At 61.4% G+C, this 12,031-nt stretch overlaps 1 protein-coding gene across 1 annotated transcript; it reads right to left on the bottom strand.

The window, feature by feature from the left end:
• Nucleotides 1-3,734: 3,734 nt before the first annotated feature.
• Nucleotides 3,735-7,216, bottom strand: CKB (creatine kinase B). The gene is made up of 8 exons (XM_060003862.1): nucleotides 7,074-7,216; nucleotides 6,569-6,773; nucleotides 6,209-6,363; nucleotides 6,003-6,135; nucleotides 5,487-5,658; nucleotides 4,621-4,744; nucleotides 4,206-4,395; nucleotides 3,735-4,114 (listed from the first exon to the last, which is right to left on the bottom strand). Exons 2-8 carry the CDS (start codon nucleotides 6,759-6,761, stop codon nucleotides 3,936-3,938), a joined length of 1,146 nt encoding a protein of 381 aa, XP_059859845.1. The 5' UTR covers nucleotides 6,762-6,773; nucleotides 7,074-7,216; the 3' UTR covers nucleotides 3,735-3,935.
• Between the last annotated feature and the right edge of the window lie 4,815 nt (nucleotides 7,217-12,031).

Genomic DNA, 12,031 nt, shown 5'->3' with positions numbered 1-12,031 from the left:
TTTGGGGAGAAAGGTAGAGAGAGTCCAGATGCTGGGAATGGATCCCTGCAGAAAGCCTCTAGCCAGACTTGGGAACTGGGATTTTTGTCATCCAGTTAACACGTGAAAAGCCTCAACCCTCAGCAGGGTCAAAAAGCCTTGCTTCTCCAAGCTGAAATTCTGTCCCCTGTTCATTGGAAACCTCACAGGCAGCAAGATGACTTCTTGCCAATGAAAAGATCGTTTTCTTTGTTACCTGTGAAGTGAGTACATGCGTGCCCCCAAGGGTGCCTTATGGGGCTTTGGTGTAGAGGCACCACGCAGCTCCAAGTAGAAATGCGGGATGAAGGCAACTTCCAGGCAACTGCCACCAGTTCAGCTACCGATAAGAGCAGCAGGTCCTGCACACTGGAGGTCTAAGATGTTCTGAAAAGTCAGAGCAGTGAAAAGAGCCCAGGACTTGGAACTGGGTGGGCTCACTGGTGCTGACGCCTGAGCCAGTTCAGTTTCCACCCCAGGGGTGGGGAGAGGCTCACCCAGAGCAAATGGGGGTGGTGGCGGTGAAGCCCTGCAGCCCTCAGTGGTCTCCCACCAACTGGGACACATTAGAGTGTTTTTTTTTAAACCACTCAAAAAAAGAATTTGTTTCAGCTATTTATATAAGTAATATGTGTTCGCTGTGGGAAATTTGGAAAATAAAGTATAAAGAAGGAAATCACCTGTTACCCCACCACCCACAGCTGACTGCTGCTGTTCAGGATTTTTCCATACGTGTTCTGTGTGGGATCCCAAGAGTACAAGCTGTTTTATAACCTGCTTTTACACTTCTGCTTTTTCTAATCATGTCACCGTCTCACTGAGCTCTCCACGTTGCTGTCGAGGTCCGCGCGGCGCCACGTCGAGGGAGGGAGGTGGCCTGGTTTTTTAACAACCCTTTATTGTTGGAGGCCTGACCAGCTGTTCCCTGTTCTAAGTGACTGCATCTCTTCGTTATCTCTGTAGGGCAATGGTTCTCGAAGCAGCTGAGGGCCAATTTGCCCCCCCCCCTCCCGGGGACATTTGGCAATGCCTAGAGACATTTTCTTTCCATTGTGGCAGTCGGGGTGGGTGATACTGCTGTCATCTAGAGGTTGGAGGCTGGTGATAGTGCTGAGCGCCCGGCAGTACCCAGGGACCGCCCCCCATCCTCCCGCCAGCCGGCTGGGCCCTGGCTGCGACACAGGTGTGATGCTCTCACTGGTGCTGATCGGAGCAAATAGTGTGTATCGTCATGTGGTGGGGCATTTCTTAGACCTTCCGTGTTTGACCGTGGTTTCAGGAAAATTAAAACCACCCTGTTTAGAGGTCTCTTGAATCCAGAGGAAAGGGGGAGAGGTTGTAGGGATTGTGGCTGAAGGGTCCATGGACTGCTGAGCAGAGGTGCCCTTGCTGAGTGTATAGTCAGCTCTGTCTTGTCCTAAAAAAGAATTAATGCAGCTTACAGCTTACAAGCGTGCATTCAGGACAGCCAGGTAAAATAAATGAGAAAGTGAGAAGTAAAAGTGAGGCAAAGGGAAAACGGTGGAGAGGAAAACGAGCGGCCTAGGGAAGCAGCAGTGGGTTTGAGATGGCGTAGCTCTGAGCCTGCGGAAGACGCTTCCCCCCAGGGTCCCAGGGAGCTGTGCCCGCCCTGCTCGATCGACCAGGTTTCCGAGAGCCCAGGTGCTGTGTGTGCCCCACCCCAGCTGCAGGCGAGGGCAAGAGGGCGAGGCTTAGGCCTCTCAGAGGGAGTTGGCTTCCCTGCGCCAAGCCCTGAGAGGCCTGCGCAGGTGGTGAAAGGGAAGTGCTGGAACGTTCTCTGTATCAGGAAGTGACATGCCTGCCTGACCAGGGACCTCAGGTACCCGTGCACACGGGAGGGTGGCTTCGGGACAGTCATTCCTGAGCCTGGCCCCCGGGCTCAGTCCAGGCGGTGGGGAGGGGCCTGAGCAAGCAGGAGGTCCTTCAGCTGGAGCGAGCACGGGCAAGGGCCCCGGGGTGGGCGCAGGCAGACAGGCCAGGAACCCTGCCGACCCCTCGGATGGTAGCGACACAGCCGGACTGGGCAGCCCCTGGACCAGCTGGGGGAGGCCTCCCACTGTTCCCGCTCTCTCCTGAGCTGCCCTCAGCCTCCCCTCTCTGCAGGGCGACGCCTTCACAGGAGGGGCACACCTTCTGTGCCCGTCACAGCCCTTTTTACCCTGCGTCTCCAGACTCTACGAAGCACTGTATGGCCTGGCCCAGCCCACACTGGCGGGAGGGGGACAGTGGCCGGAGGAGGAAGCCGAGAAAAGGGGCCCCCTGCCTGGTGTGTGCCCCTGACCTGGAACTTCATGGCAACAGGGCCAGCCCAGAACTGGCCTCTGGCCCCCAGGCCAGTCAGGGGCCCCAAGAGTGGGTGCAGAGACCCCTTCTCTGCCAGTCTTCTGCACCTGGGGGCCTGCCCCCTCTTATGCCCAGCCTATCCAGGTGTTCACTCACCCAACCTCTGGGCCCATGCCCCCTTCCTTGGCAAAGGCTCCTGAGAGCCCTCCCCAGCCTGGACACTGCCTGGATGGGCCCCTCAGACCAAGCCTGGCCACCGAGGCAGATGCCAGGGCGCACCTCCTCCTCCACTGCCGCCCCACCAACCTGCTTGTCCTGGGCCTCGGGGTCCGGGTTGACAAGCTGCCCCTGGGACGTGAGCGCCCCCAATCCTTAGTGGGCAAGACTGCCCAGTCCAGGGCGTGGAGGCCATGCCTGGCTTCTCCCAGGTGCAGGATAACCTCAGGAGGACTGTGTGGCTGATGCATGGGGAGCTGGGCATCGCAGACCCCGATGGGGTTGAGGAAAGGAAGGACAGAGGCGGCCCTGGCCAGCAGGGGGCAGCACAGACTGTCCGCAGAGCTGAGGAGCTGGCGAAGGAAGACGGGCCCAGGACCCCGGCTGGCTCACCCGTCCCACCTAGGGTGCCCACCCATGGTGGGGACCCCCGAGTGAGACCAGATGGGGACAGCAGCAGCCAGGAGGTGGCTGGAAAACAGACCAGAAAGCCATGTCCCAAACAGCCCCAACCTCCCTCCTGCTTGGGGACCCTCTGGTGGGGGCCTGCCATGGGGGGCCCAGGGACTGGGGCACCTGAGGGTTCTGGAGAGGAGGCTGCAGGGAGGAGGGGGACTGACGGGGCCCTGGGGCTTCCTGGAAGGGGCTGGAGGGCTAGGCTAGGAGCAGGCGAGGGGACAGTTCAGCCTAATGGGAGGCTGGGAGGGAAGGAAGGGGAGGAGAGACATTATTTAGGAGCTGGAGTAGGTGTTGGGGTGGGCGAGGGAGCAGCTGCCTGCAAGAAGAAGAGGAAGAGGGTTTGGGGGGAAAAGGTATCAAGTTTCTGGGCTCCTGCCCTCCCCCCAGCGTCCACAGCTCCCCCAGGCTACAGGATGGGGCTCAGCAAAGTGCCAGGCTCCACGCCCCAGGGCCCAAAATCCTTTGGATGCTCAGGCTGGGGCTCTGCCACCCTGGAGCTCCTCCCCCTTCTTGTCCCTCCCCCACCAGCCCACCCCAGGCCTGCAGGGAAGCCAAGTAGACAGGATGGCTGAGAGGCTCAGGGAACAGGACTAGGTGGGTACAGCAGGGTGCCTGCCTCCTGATTACTTACTGTCCCAGCTTACAGTGAAGCACAAAGGGCAGACCCAAGACTCAGGCCTCAGAGCCTGGCTGCTGAGCCCTGGGCTGCCCCTGGAAAGGGGAGGCACCACTCAGACTTGGGGCAGGCCAAAACCCTAGTTTATTTCAGCATCAGCCATCACAGAAGTTAACTCTACCAAGGGCGACAGAAGTCTCTACAGCAAGGCTAAGGGCTCAGCCGCCAAACGGCGAGCCTCAGGGGCGCATGGTGGGCACTGCCCGGACAATAAGTTAGGAAGCAGCAGGGCTGGAGATGGCGGCAGATGCAGGCCAGGGCTTCACTTCTGGGCAGGCACAAGGTCATCGATGGCCTTGCCCTGCTCCAGCCGCTGCTCCATCTCAATGAGCAGCTTCACGCCGTCCACCACCATCTGCACCAGCTCCACCTCCGAGAAGCCCAAGCGGTCTGCGTTGGAGACGTCAAAGATCCCGCCCACGGCAGCCGTGTCCACACCGCCTGGGGAGACAGCCAGGTCAGCAGGCCTGGGTGGGGGAGGGTGGGCTGCTCCAGCAGAGAGGGGTGCCTGCAGGCGCCCCACCCCACTCACCTGTGCCTCGCTTCTGAAGCCGCAGCCGCTTGAGCACCTCCGGGAACTTCTCGTGCTTGCCCAGGTGGGGCAACTTGATGTGCACCCCTGCCCGCAGCCCTGTGCCCAGGTTAGACGGGCAGGTGAGGATGTAGCCCAGGTGAGGGTTCCACATGAATTCGTAGTTCTTAGACTTGAAGAGCGTTTCAATCTGGAGGTGGAGGTGTGAGAGCGGAGGCCTGGCTGAGACATGCCCCAGGGGACCAGCTGAGACCCGGGAGCCCCCCGGCAGGACCCTGAGGCAACTGAGACCTGGACTCCCCAGGAGGTTAATGGGGCACCTACATCTCTGCCTGAACCAGGGGGCCTGGCCCTGCCCCCTCCCTGGCACCCAGCCCCCACTGTGCCAGCCCAGGTGGCGGGGGCCAGGCCTGACCTGGGTGAGGCCATTGCAGAAGCGGGTGAACACCTCCTTCATCTTGCCTCCCTTCTGCATGGAGATGACCCGCAGGTGGTCCTCCTCATTGATCCACACCAGGAAGGTCTTATTGTCATTGTGCCTGGGGGAGGGGCACAGTCAAGCCTCCTCCCTGGACTGTGGTCTCAGGGCACATCCAGAAAAAAAACTCTAGGGGGTCCCCAGAGCAGAGGCACTTCCCAGGTCCCTGGGGTGCTCATCCCAGCTGTACCCAGGAGTGGGGGCCGCTGCCCGGACTCCAGCCCCGTCAACAGCCTGGGGGCACGGAGGGAGGCCAGGACAGCTCAGAGAGGGGACAGAAGGAGAGGCCTGAGCTGCTTCCCCAGCTTGCCCATCAGGTACTGTGTGGTCCCCACCAAGGGGATAAGGGGCAGAGGCAGCCAGCACAGCCCCCCTACAGGGGGATGCGCTGTAGCTGGGCGCGGAAGCCCCAGGATACACGCACAGTGTGAACAGGAGCTTGTAAGCCCTCCTCCCCCACCGCCCACTCGAGGAAGCGTCTGCGTCACCCAGCACCTGACTGACTCCCCGCGGGGAAGCGGGTGGGAAAGGAGAGAAAACAAGAAGCTCCAGCTCCCCAGAGGGGGGTGGAGGAAGAAAGCCAACACGCCTGCTCCCCCCACCTCTAAGATCCTGAGAGGCTGAGGCCTCTACTAGCCGGGGTCCTTCACTTACCTTCGAGGTGAGGTCACCTGCAAGGAGGCCTGGGTGGCACCAAACCCATCCCAGGAGCGCGGCCCCTCCCTCTTCCTCCTCGGCCTCGCCAGGGAGAGGACGAAGTGGGGGAGTGGGGACCCGCGGGAGGGGGGTTGGGGAGTACGCACCAGATGCCGCGGGCATCCGGCCAGTCGCGGGCCATGCCTGAGGCCAGCAGCAGGGGCGACACAGGCTTATCGAAAAGGAAGTGGTCGTCGATGAGCTGCTGCTGTTCCGCTTCGGTCATGCTTTTGAGCGCATAGTACCTCCCCGCCAGGTCACCGTCCAGGCTCGACAGGGCTGCGGAGGGGCGCGCTCAGGAGGACAAACGGGTGGGCTCCTGTCCCACACCGCCACCACCCCTAGCGACACGGATCCGCCCCACCTCCCCATGCCCGCTCGGCTTGGCTGGAGTCCAGTCCTCCCGGTCTGGGCGGCGGGCCGAGCCGGTGACCCGGCCCAAGCCGACCCTCGCCGGGCCCCAGGACGCTGTAAGCGCGGGGCTGGGCCTCGGTCCCTCCGGGAAACCGGAGCCAGAGCGCAGATAAGAGCGCGGCGTCGGCGGCGGCTCGGGTGACTAGTAAACAAGCCGGCAGGGGCCGGGACCGGGACCGGGACCGTGGCCCGGCCGGCCCGACCCTTACCTTCGATGGCAAGCTTCTCGATGGCGCGGCGCTCCCCGCGGCTGCAGTGCGGGGGGAGGCAGAAGCCGCGGATGCTGCGGCCCGTGCGCACCCGCGAGCTCAGCACGTAGTTGGGGTCCAGGTCGTCGCCGCCCTGGGGGCCAAGCAGAGGTGAGCTCCGGGAGACCCCTCCCCAGGCCGACCCGCCGCCCCGGGCCGCCGGGCACCTGCAGGTTGTCGGGGTTGAGGTCGGTCTTGTGCTCGTCTGTGGGCTTATAGCCGCCGTGCCGATCCTCAATGATGGGGTCAAAGAGCTCCTTGAACACGTCGTACGACTCCTCGTCGCCAGCCACGCAGCCCACGGTCATAATATAGGGGTGGCCTGTGGGGGGGCCGCGGAGTGGGGACAGTGACGTCACTGCCAGGCCTCAGCGAGCCGCCGAGGACCCCGCGGCTGTGCGCGGGAAGAGGGCGCCCGGACTTTGGCCCGAGGGGGACTGGCATGGGGGGGGGCTCTGGGCCCTAGCCGCGGGTTGTCCCGCGGATACGGCGCTGGCACCCTGACCCCGGGACTGGTGTGCGCGTACCTGGGTTGTCCACGCCAGTCTGGATGACGTCGTCCAGCGTGAAGCCGCTCGGCGTGCTCTTAGCGCGCAGCTCGGCGTACAGCTCGGGGGTCAGTACCTTGGCCATGTGATTGTTGTGGCCACTGAGGTCGGGGTACTCGTCCTCGGCCGGGAAGCGCAGCTTCAGCGTGTTGTGGCTGTTGGAGAAGGGCATGGCGGCGGCGGGCTGCGGGGAGACGCGGGGGTCAGCGGGCACCCGAGGCTCCGGGCCTCCTGGGGACCTGCTAACCACCCAGGGACCCGGGCACCGGTCGCCCGGGGCGCGGCCAAGGTCAGCGGGGTCGGCACTGCGCGCAGGGGGCTACCACATCGCCCAGGACCCCCGGCCTGGCGCCCGCTCCAGGCGGCGGGCCCCTGCGTGCCGGGAGCGCGCGACGCCGCGGCCCCCGAGCCCCCTCCATGCGCAGCGCCCCTGCCCCGGTGCCCCACGACCCACCCCCACACCCCCGCCCTCGGGCCCACTCACTGAGCAGCCGGGCGGGGGCGGGGGTTCTCGGTCGGTCGGCAGCTCAGGGCGCGGCGCAGGCGAACAGCGGCCGCTCCGCGCTCCCGCGGCTCTTAAGGGGCGCGACGCGGGCCTCCCATTGGCCGCTATTTATAGCCCATTCATTCCATTGGGCCGCGCTACGGGATTGTGACGTCGCTTTGTCCGCCGCCCGCAGCCCCCCAGAGCCCCCCGCCCCAGGCAGCCCACCCCGACTATCCCCTCGCCGGAACCCCGCGCAGCCCGCCTACCCTACCCCACGCCCGCCCAGGATCCCGAAGCCGGAACCTCAGGCCCTTGGACATTCTGGATCCCCACCCCCACCCCCCCCCGCCTGCCTCCTAGCGGGAAACCGAGGCAGGAGGGCCACCAGGCACTTGAGGACGCTCGGGCTTGTCTGCACCATGGCTCCTGCCCTCCCTCGTCTTGCCAGTCCCCGCGGTGGTCGCGGCGAGGGGCCAGGCGAGGGCGTCCAGGGCTTCCACAGCAGGTACTGCCAAACCCCCGCCGCCCCTCCTTCTCCTGCCCCGTCCGAGCTGGCCCCGAGCCGCCGACCTTCTCCAAGGTGCCCGCAGGCATCTCCCGGGCGGTCTTGGTGCAGAGCGAAGGCGCTCCGGAGGCGCAGCCTGGCTGCGGCCCAGCCCGGCGGCACCCTTGGTGCCTTGACCTTGGGCAAGTCTCCGGGCTTTTGGGCGTCTGAGCCAGAGACCCCCGGGCCCAGCCCCTCCTGGTTGATGCGGAAATACTCTGGCTCTGCTGGGGAGTGCACAGTCTCAGAGTCCCCAGACCCCAGGCCTGTGCCCTCTCTGCAGGGGACAGGTTCACCTCCCCACCCCACCCCCAAAGGCAGTCCTCAGAGACTTTTGGCAAAGACTGGAGGAAATGCTAACAAACAATAAGCACATGTGAGATTTAAAAAAAAAAAAAAAAAAAGACTAAAAATCAGAATCACGTAAGTTAAAATAACGACTATGCCTTCCACTAGCCCCAGCACAACCAGACTGGCAAAAAAAGAAGATTGATACCAGCCAGTGTTGGCTGTGGGTTGGAATGTGGGGAGACAGGCATGCACACGCTGCCTGCAACTGTGAATTGCTACATCTTTTTAGGAAAGTAATTTGGCAGTATCTATTAAAATTTAAAATGTTCATCCTCCATGACCCAGCAATCACACTTCTAGGAGTCAAGCCTATAGAGTCTCATTCTCTCTATAAGAGAGAATGGACTCTCTTCTAGGAGTCCAGTCTCATTTCTCTTTGCAGATAGACCAAGAGATGTGTAGTAGGAGAAACAAACACAAACAAACCCGGATATAACTCGATGCCCATCACTGGGGACTGGCCGGGGGTAGGGAAGGTATCTCCCTAGTGTGGAATATTATACAGCTATTAAAAAGCGTGAATTGGAGCTTGTGTGGTTGATGTCCATCATACTTTGCTTTGTGAATGAAGCAAGGAAGGGGGAAGAGCCTTATCTATGTGTATATTTAACAAAATCCCTCCAAGACTGCACAGTGTGCTCTGTGGGCAGCAAGGTGAACACTGCTGCTGCTGCGGGAAGACTGGCTGTGAGCAAGCAGCTAAGTGAACAAAATATCATCCAGAGATGGGAGGAGATGGGTCCTGCAGAGGCTGGGGCAGAGCGGGCATTCCAGCATATCTGGTGCCTCTGAGGAATGGGCACTGGAGCAAAGGGCGAGCAGGTCCCTTTGCCTCTGCCTCTGTGCTCTGTCCCCCGACGTTACTGCAGAGAGACTCCTGCCTCTTCTCTTGCTCACCTTGGCGTGTTTTGACCTGCTCGCAGTCAGCATTTTTTAGACCCATGAAACAAGCCAAGGCAAAAAGGCAAATGGGTCTGGACTGGCCAGACAGCAGGTGTCCCTTAAGCCTGAAATTCCTGCGTTCTGTGCCCCCTGCAGCCCCTTCCCCTAATTTTAGAAATATCTGCAGCTGCCTTTCCCAAGTCTCCACCCCAAAGGCCTGATGGGCTCACGTTTCTGTTTCTAGAAACAGAGCTGCTGCTCCTGGAGGCCTATTTGGCTTTCAGACCCCAGCGGATGGAGGGGTGGTACTCAGGGCTTCCTCTTTGTAGCCTCTGCAGCTTCCCAGAAGGCCCCCCTACCCTACCCTCAGGCCACCAAGGGCCTGACCAACTTGGGAGAATGGGGGCAGGAAAGGACCCCTGCTCCCCTTTCTCTCCACAAGCAAGGTCCACACTGGAGAGGTGAAGTCCAGAGGCTTGGGGTCTTGCTCAGGGTCAGGCCCTAGGGATGCTCCTGCCTGGGGCTCCAGCAATCCTCAGCCTTTGGAGATGAGTGTTTTGTCCTCATCTTTGCAGATGAGCAAAGGGAAGATCAGAAGGTACGTGATGGGGGACCGGGTTGGAGGTCTGGCAGTCCCTCAGCGGTCCTGGAGTGATGGGCCCTGTGCTAACCTGAACTGGGGCCCACCCTGAGGACCCCCGGCTGGCCAAGCCTGGGCTGGACTCAGTCTGATGGTGCACATGGTCAGCAGCTGTGATGGGGGAAGTGGGGAGAGGCCTTTGAGGCCTTTAGACCCAAAAGTCAGGGTGAGGCCCCCCACCAGGCAGGAGCCACTTGGGAGCCTGGGTGGTCTCAAGCAGGGGAGCAGGAAGGGGGCCTCCACCTCAGCAGGAAGAACACTGCCCCCAGCTACACTTGGCCTCGTCTGTGGACCCTCCACTCTCCTTAGGGCCCACAGGAGCCGGTCTGGCCGCGTCCGGGCAAGAAGCTGGGTGACATCACCAGACCCATTTATGGTCCAGGTTTCTTGGAAATCGCACCTGGTTATACATTAACCACCTGGCCCTGGAGGGGGTGGGGAGCCTCAAAGGAGTCCCTGGCCTTTCATCCCCAGAACATGACCTTGCTCAGCAGGGCAGGCACAGAGCTGGGCAGGTGGAGGTGAGCCAGGTAGGAGGGCAGGGCCAGGATCCAAGCAGGGGACGCGAGGCCATCCTCAGAGTCTGTGCTCAGGGTGCAGCCAGGGTGGGCATTGCTTCCTCCTGGTGCCCTGTCCCTGAGCTCCGCAAAACCCAAAGGGGAAGTTAGTTAGGATCAGAAAAGGAGCGGGGGCTGCCTTGTGGTCACAGAGCATGCTGGCGCAGGAGACTGAGCTGGTCAGGGAAGAGGAGACCTTGGGTCACCTGATCCCTGCCTGAGATGAGAGCAGAGCAGCCTCCCCCTGTGGGCATCCTCAGGGTCTCCCTTTCCTCCAGGGCCTACTTCCTGCCAGTTTCCAGCTTTCTTCAAATCTGCCACTAGTTCTCTGAAGCCAAGTTTACTGGCTTTAAATCCCAATCCCACTTTGGCCACGTTGGCTGTGTGATCTTACGCAAGTTACTTGACCTCCCTGAGGCTCAGTTTCCCCATCTGTAAGGTGGTGGTCCCTCTCTCACAGGATTGTGGGGAAGACTCAATGTGATGACACTTAGCTGGGCTCATACAGTATCAGTTCTTTTTAGGGGGGGGCCCCAATATATAATATATAAACTCTGCCCTGGGCAAAGTACCCACCTGACCTGGCTAATCAGTTGGTGCTTGAGGACTTAGGCTGGTGGGGCAGGCTCAGATGGACAGCCCTGGGAAGGCTGCTTGGAGGAGGGGGCAATGGAGGAGCTGGCCAGCCAGTCACAGAGAGGCGAGTGGGAAGTTGGGAGTCCTAATTTAGGCTCTTAGTAGGCACTCAGCCGCTGAGCAGCTGCAAGCCTGGGGAAAAGGAACCCCCATGAGAAGTGGAAAGTTGAGATCTCCCAGGAGAGCAATTAGGGGGTGATTCAGGCTGGTGCAAAGTCACCTGGAACAAAGGTTGGTGAGCCGTGGATGGAGCTGGGTTGTCTCGGTGTCCAGAGCAAGAGGCAAGGGGACAGTGATACAGCCACACAGGCAGCTGGTGGCCAGAGCACTGGCCCCACAGGGACAAGAACCCACAGAGAATGGGAGGCCACCAAAGGCCCCTCACCTTCATCCTCTGGGGCTCCAAGACCCAGGCCCAGTCAGGGCAGGGGCATGGAGGGGCTGAAGCTAGGCACCTGGGTCTCCATCATGGGCACTGTGGTCCACAGACACCCTCGCCAGTCCTGGCCCCAGAGGAGGGAGAGTTCAGAGTGCCTCACAGGTTGGCAGGGCTCTGGGAAGGGACTGGCTCTGAAGGGCCTGGCTACTCCCATTTGCCCAGGATGGAGCAGCCTGGGCCTGGTAAGTGTGGCCTAGAGTCATTGCTAGCTGACCCTGGGTTAGGGCTCAGGCCTCAGGGTGGCTGGGTGGGCTGGGGTCTCTATCCCTCTCCAGTCCCCCAGGCTAACAGGATAAGCCCTGGCCCACAGGGACCTGTGTGCTGGAGGAAAATAGTCCATGTCCCCTGTCCCCCTCCCCCGCACACACTCTCCAGAGGAACCGGTTCTGAATCAGCTCTGCTGAGACAGAGCAGAGCTGCTGCTTCCCTTTTCTGCCCCCGTCCTCCAGCTGCCCCTCCCCCTGTCCCCTGCTCAGGCCACTGGCCCTGTCCTCACTGACCGACCCCAAAGGGAGCACAGTTCACCCAGTGCTCATTGCACCTTGGGTTCCAGGAGGGGACACAGGACCCCCTCCCTCCTTGAAGCAGCTCCTGCACTCCGGAGACTGTGCCCCTGAAGAGGAGGCAGGCCAAGAAGAGGCAAGGCCTGGGCTAAGGCCACTTCTGCAGACCCTTCCAGGCCACCATCTCCTGCTCCTCTGGTTGACCCTAGCCAAAGCCTTCTGGGTCGACCCTCTCATCGGCGATTCCATTTTCTGGAATTTATCCTGGGGCCCGTCACAGGTGTTCCCAGAGCGGTTTGCAGTGACAAAATGTCCATGGCAAAGTGTCCTCGTAGGGGACTGCGCAGCTCGCCTGGGCGGCCCTTCCGGGGACTCCGGGGCTGTCAAAAGCCTGCGGAACGGG

Source organism: Delphinus delphis, chromosome 2, assembly GCF_949987515.2.
Source record: "Delphinus delphis chromosome 2, mDelDel1.2, whole genome shotgun sequence".
NCBI lineage: Eukaryota > Metazoa > Chordata > Mammalia > Artiodactyla > Delphinidae > Delphinus > Delphinus delphis.
This window is presented reverse-complemented; position numbering and strand designations above follow the sequence as displayed.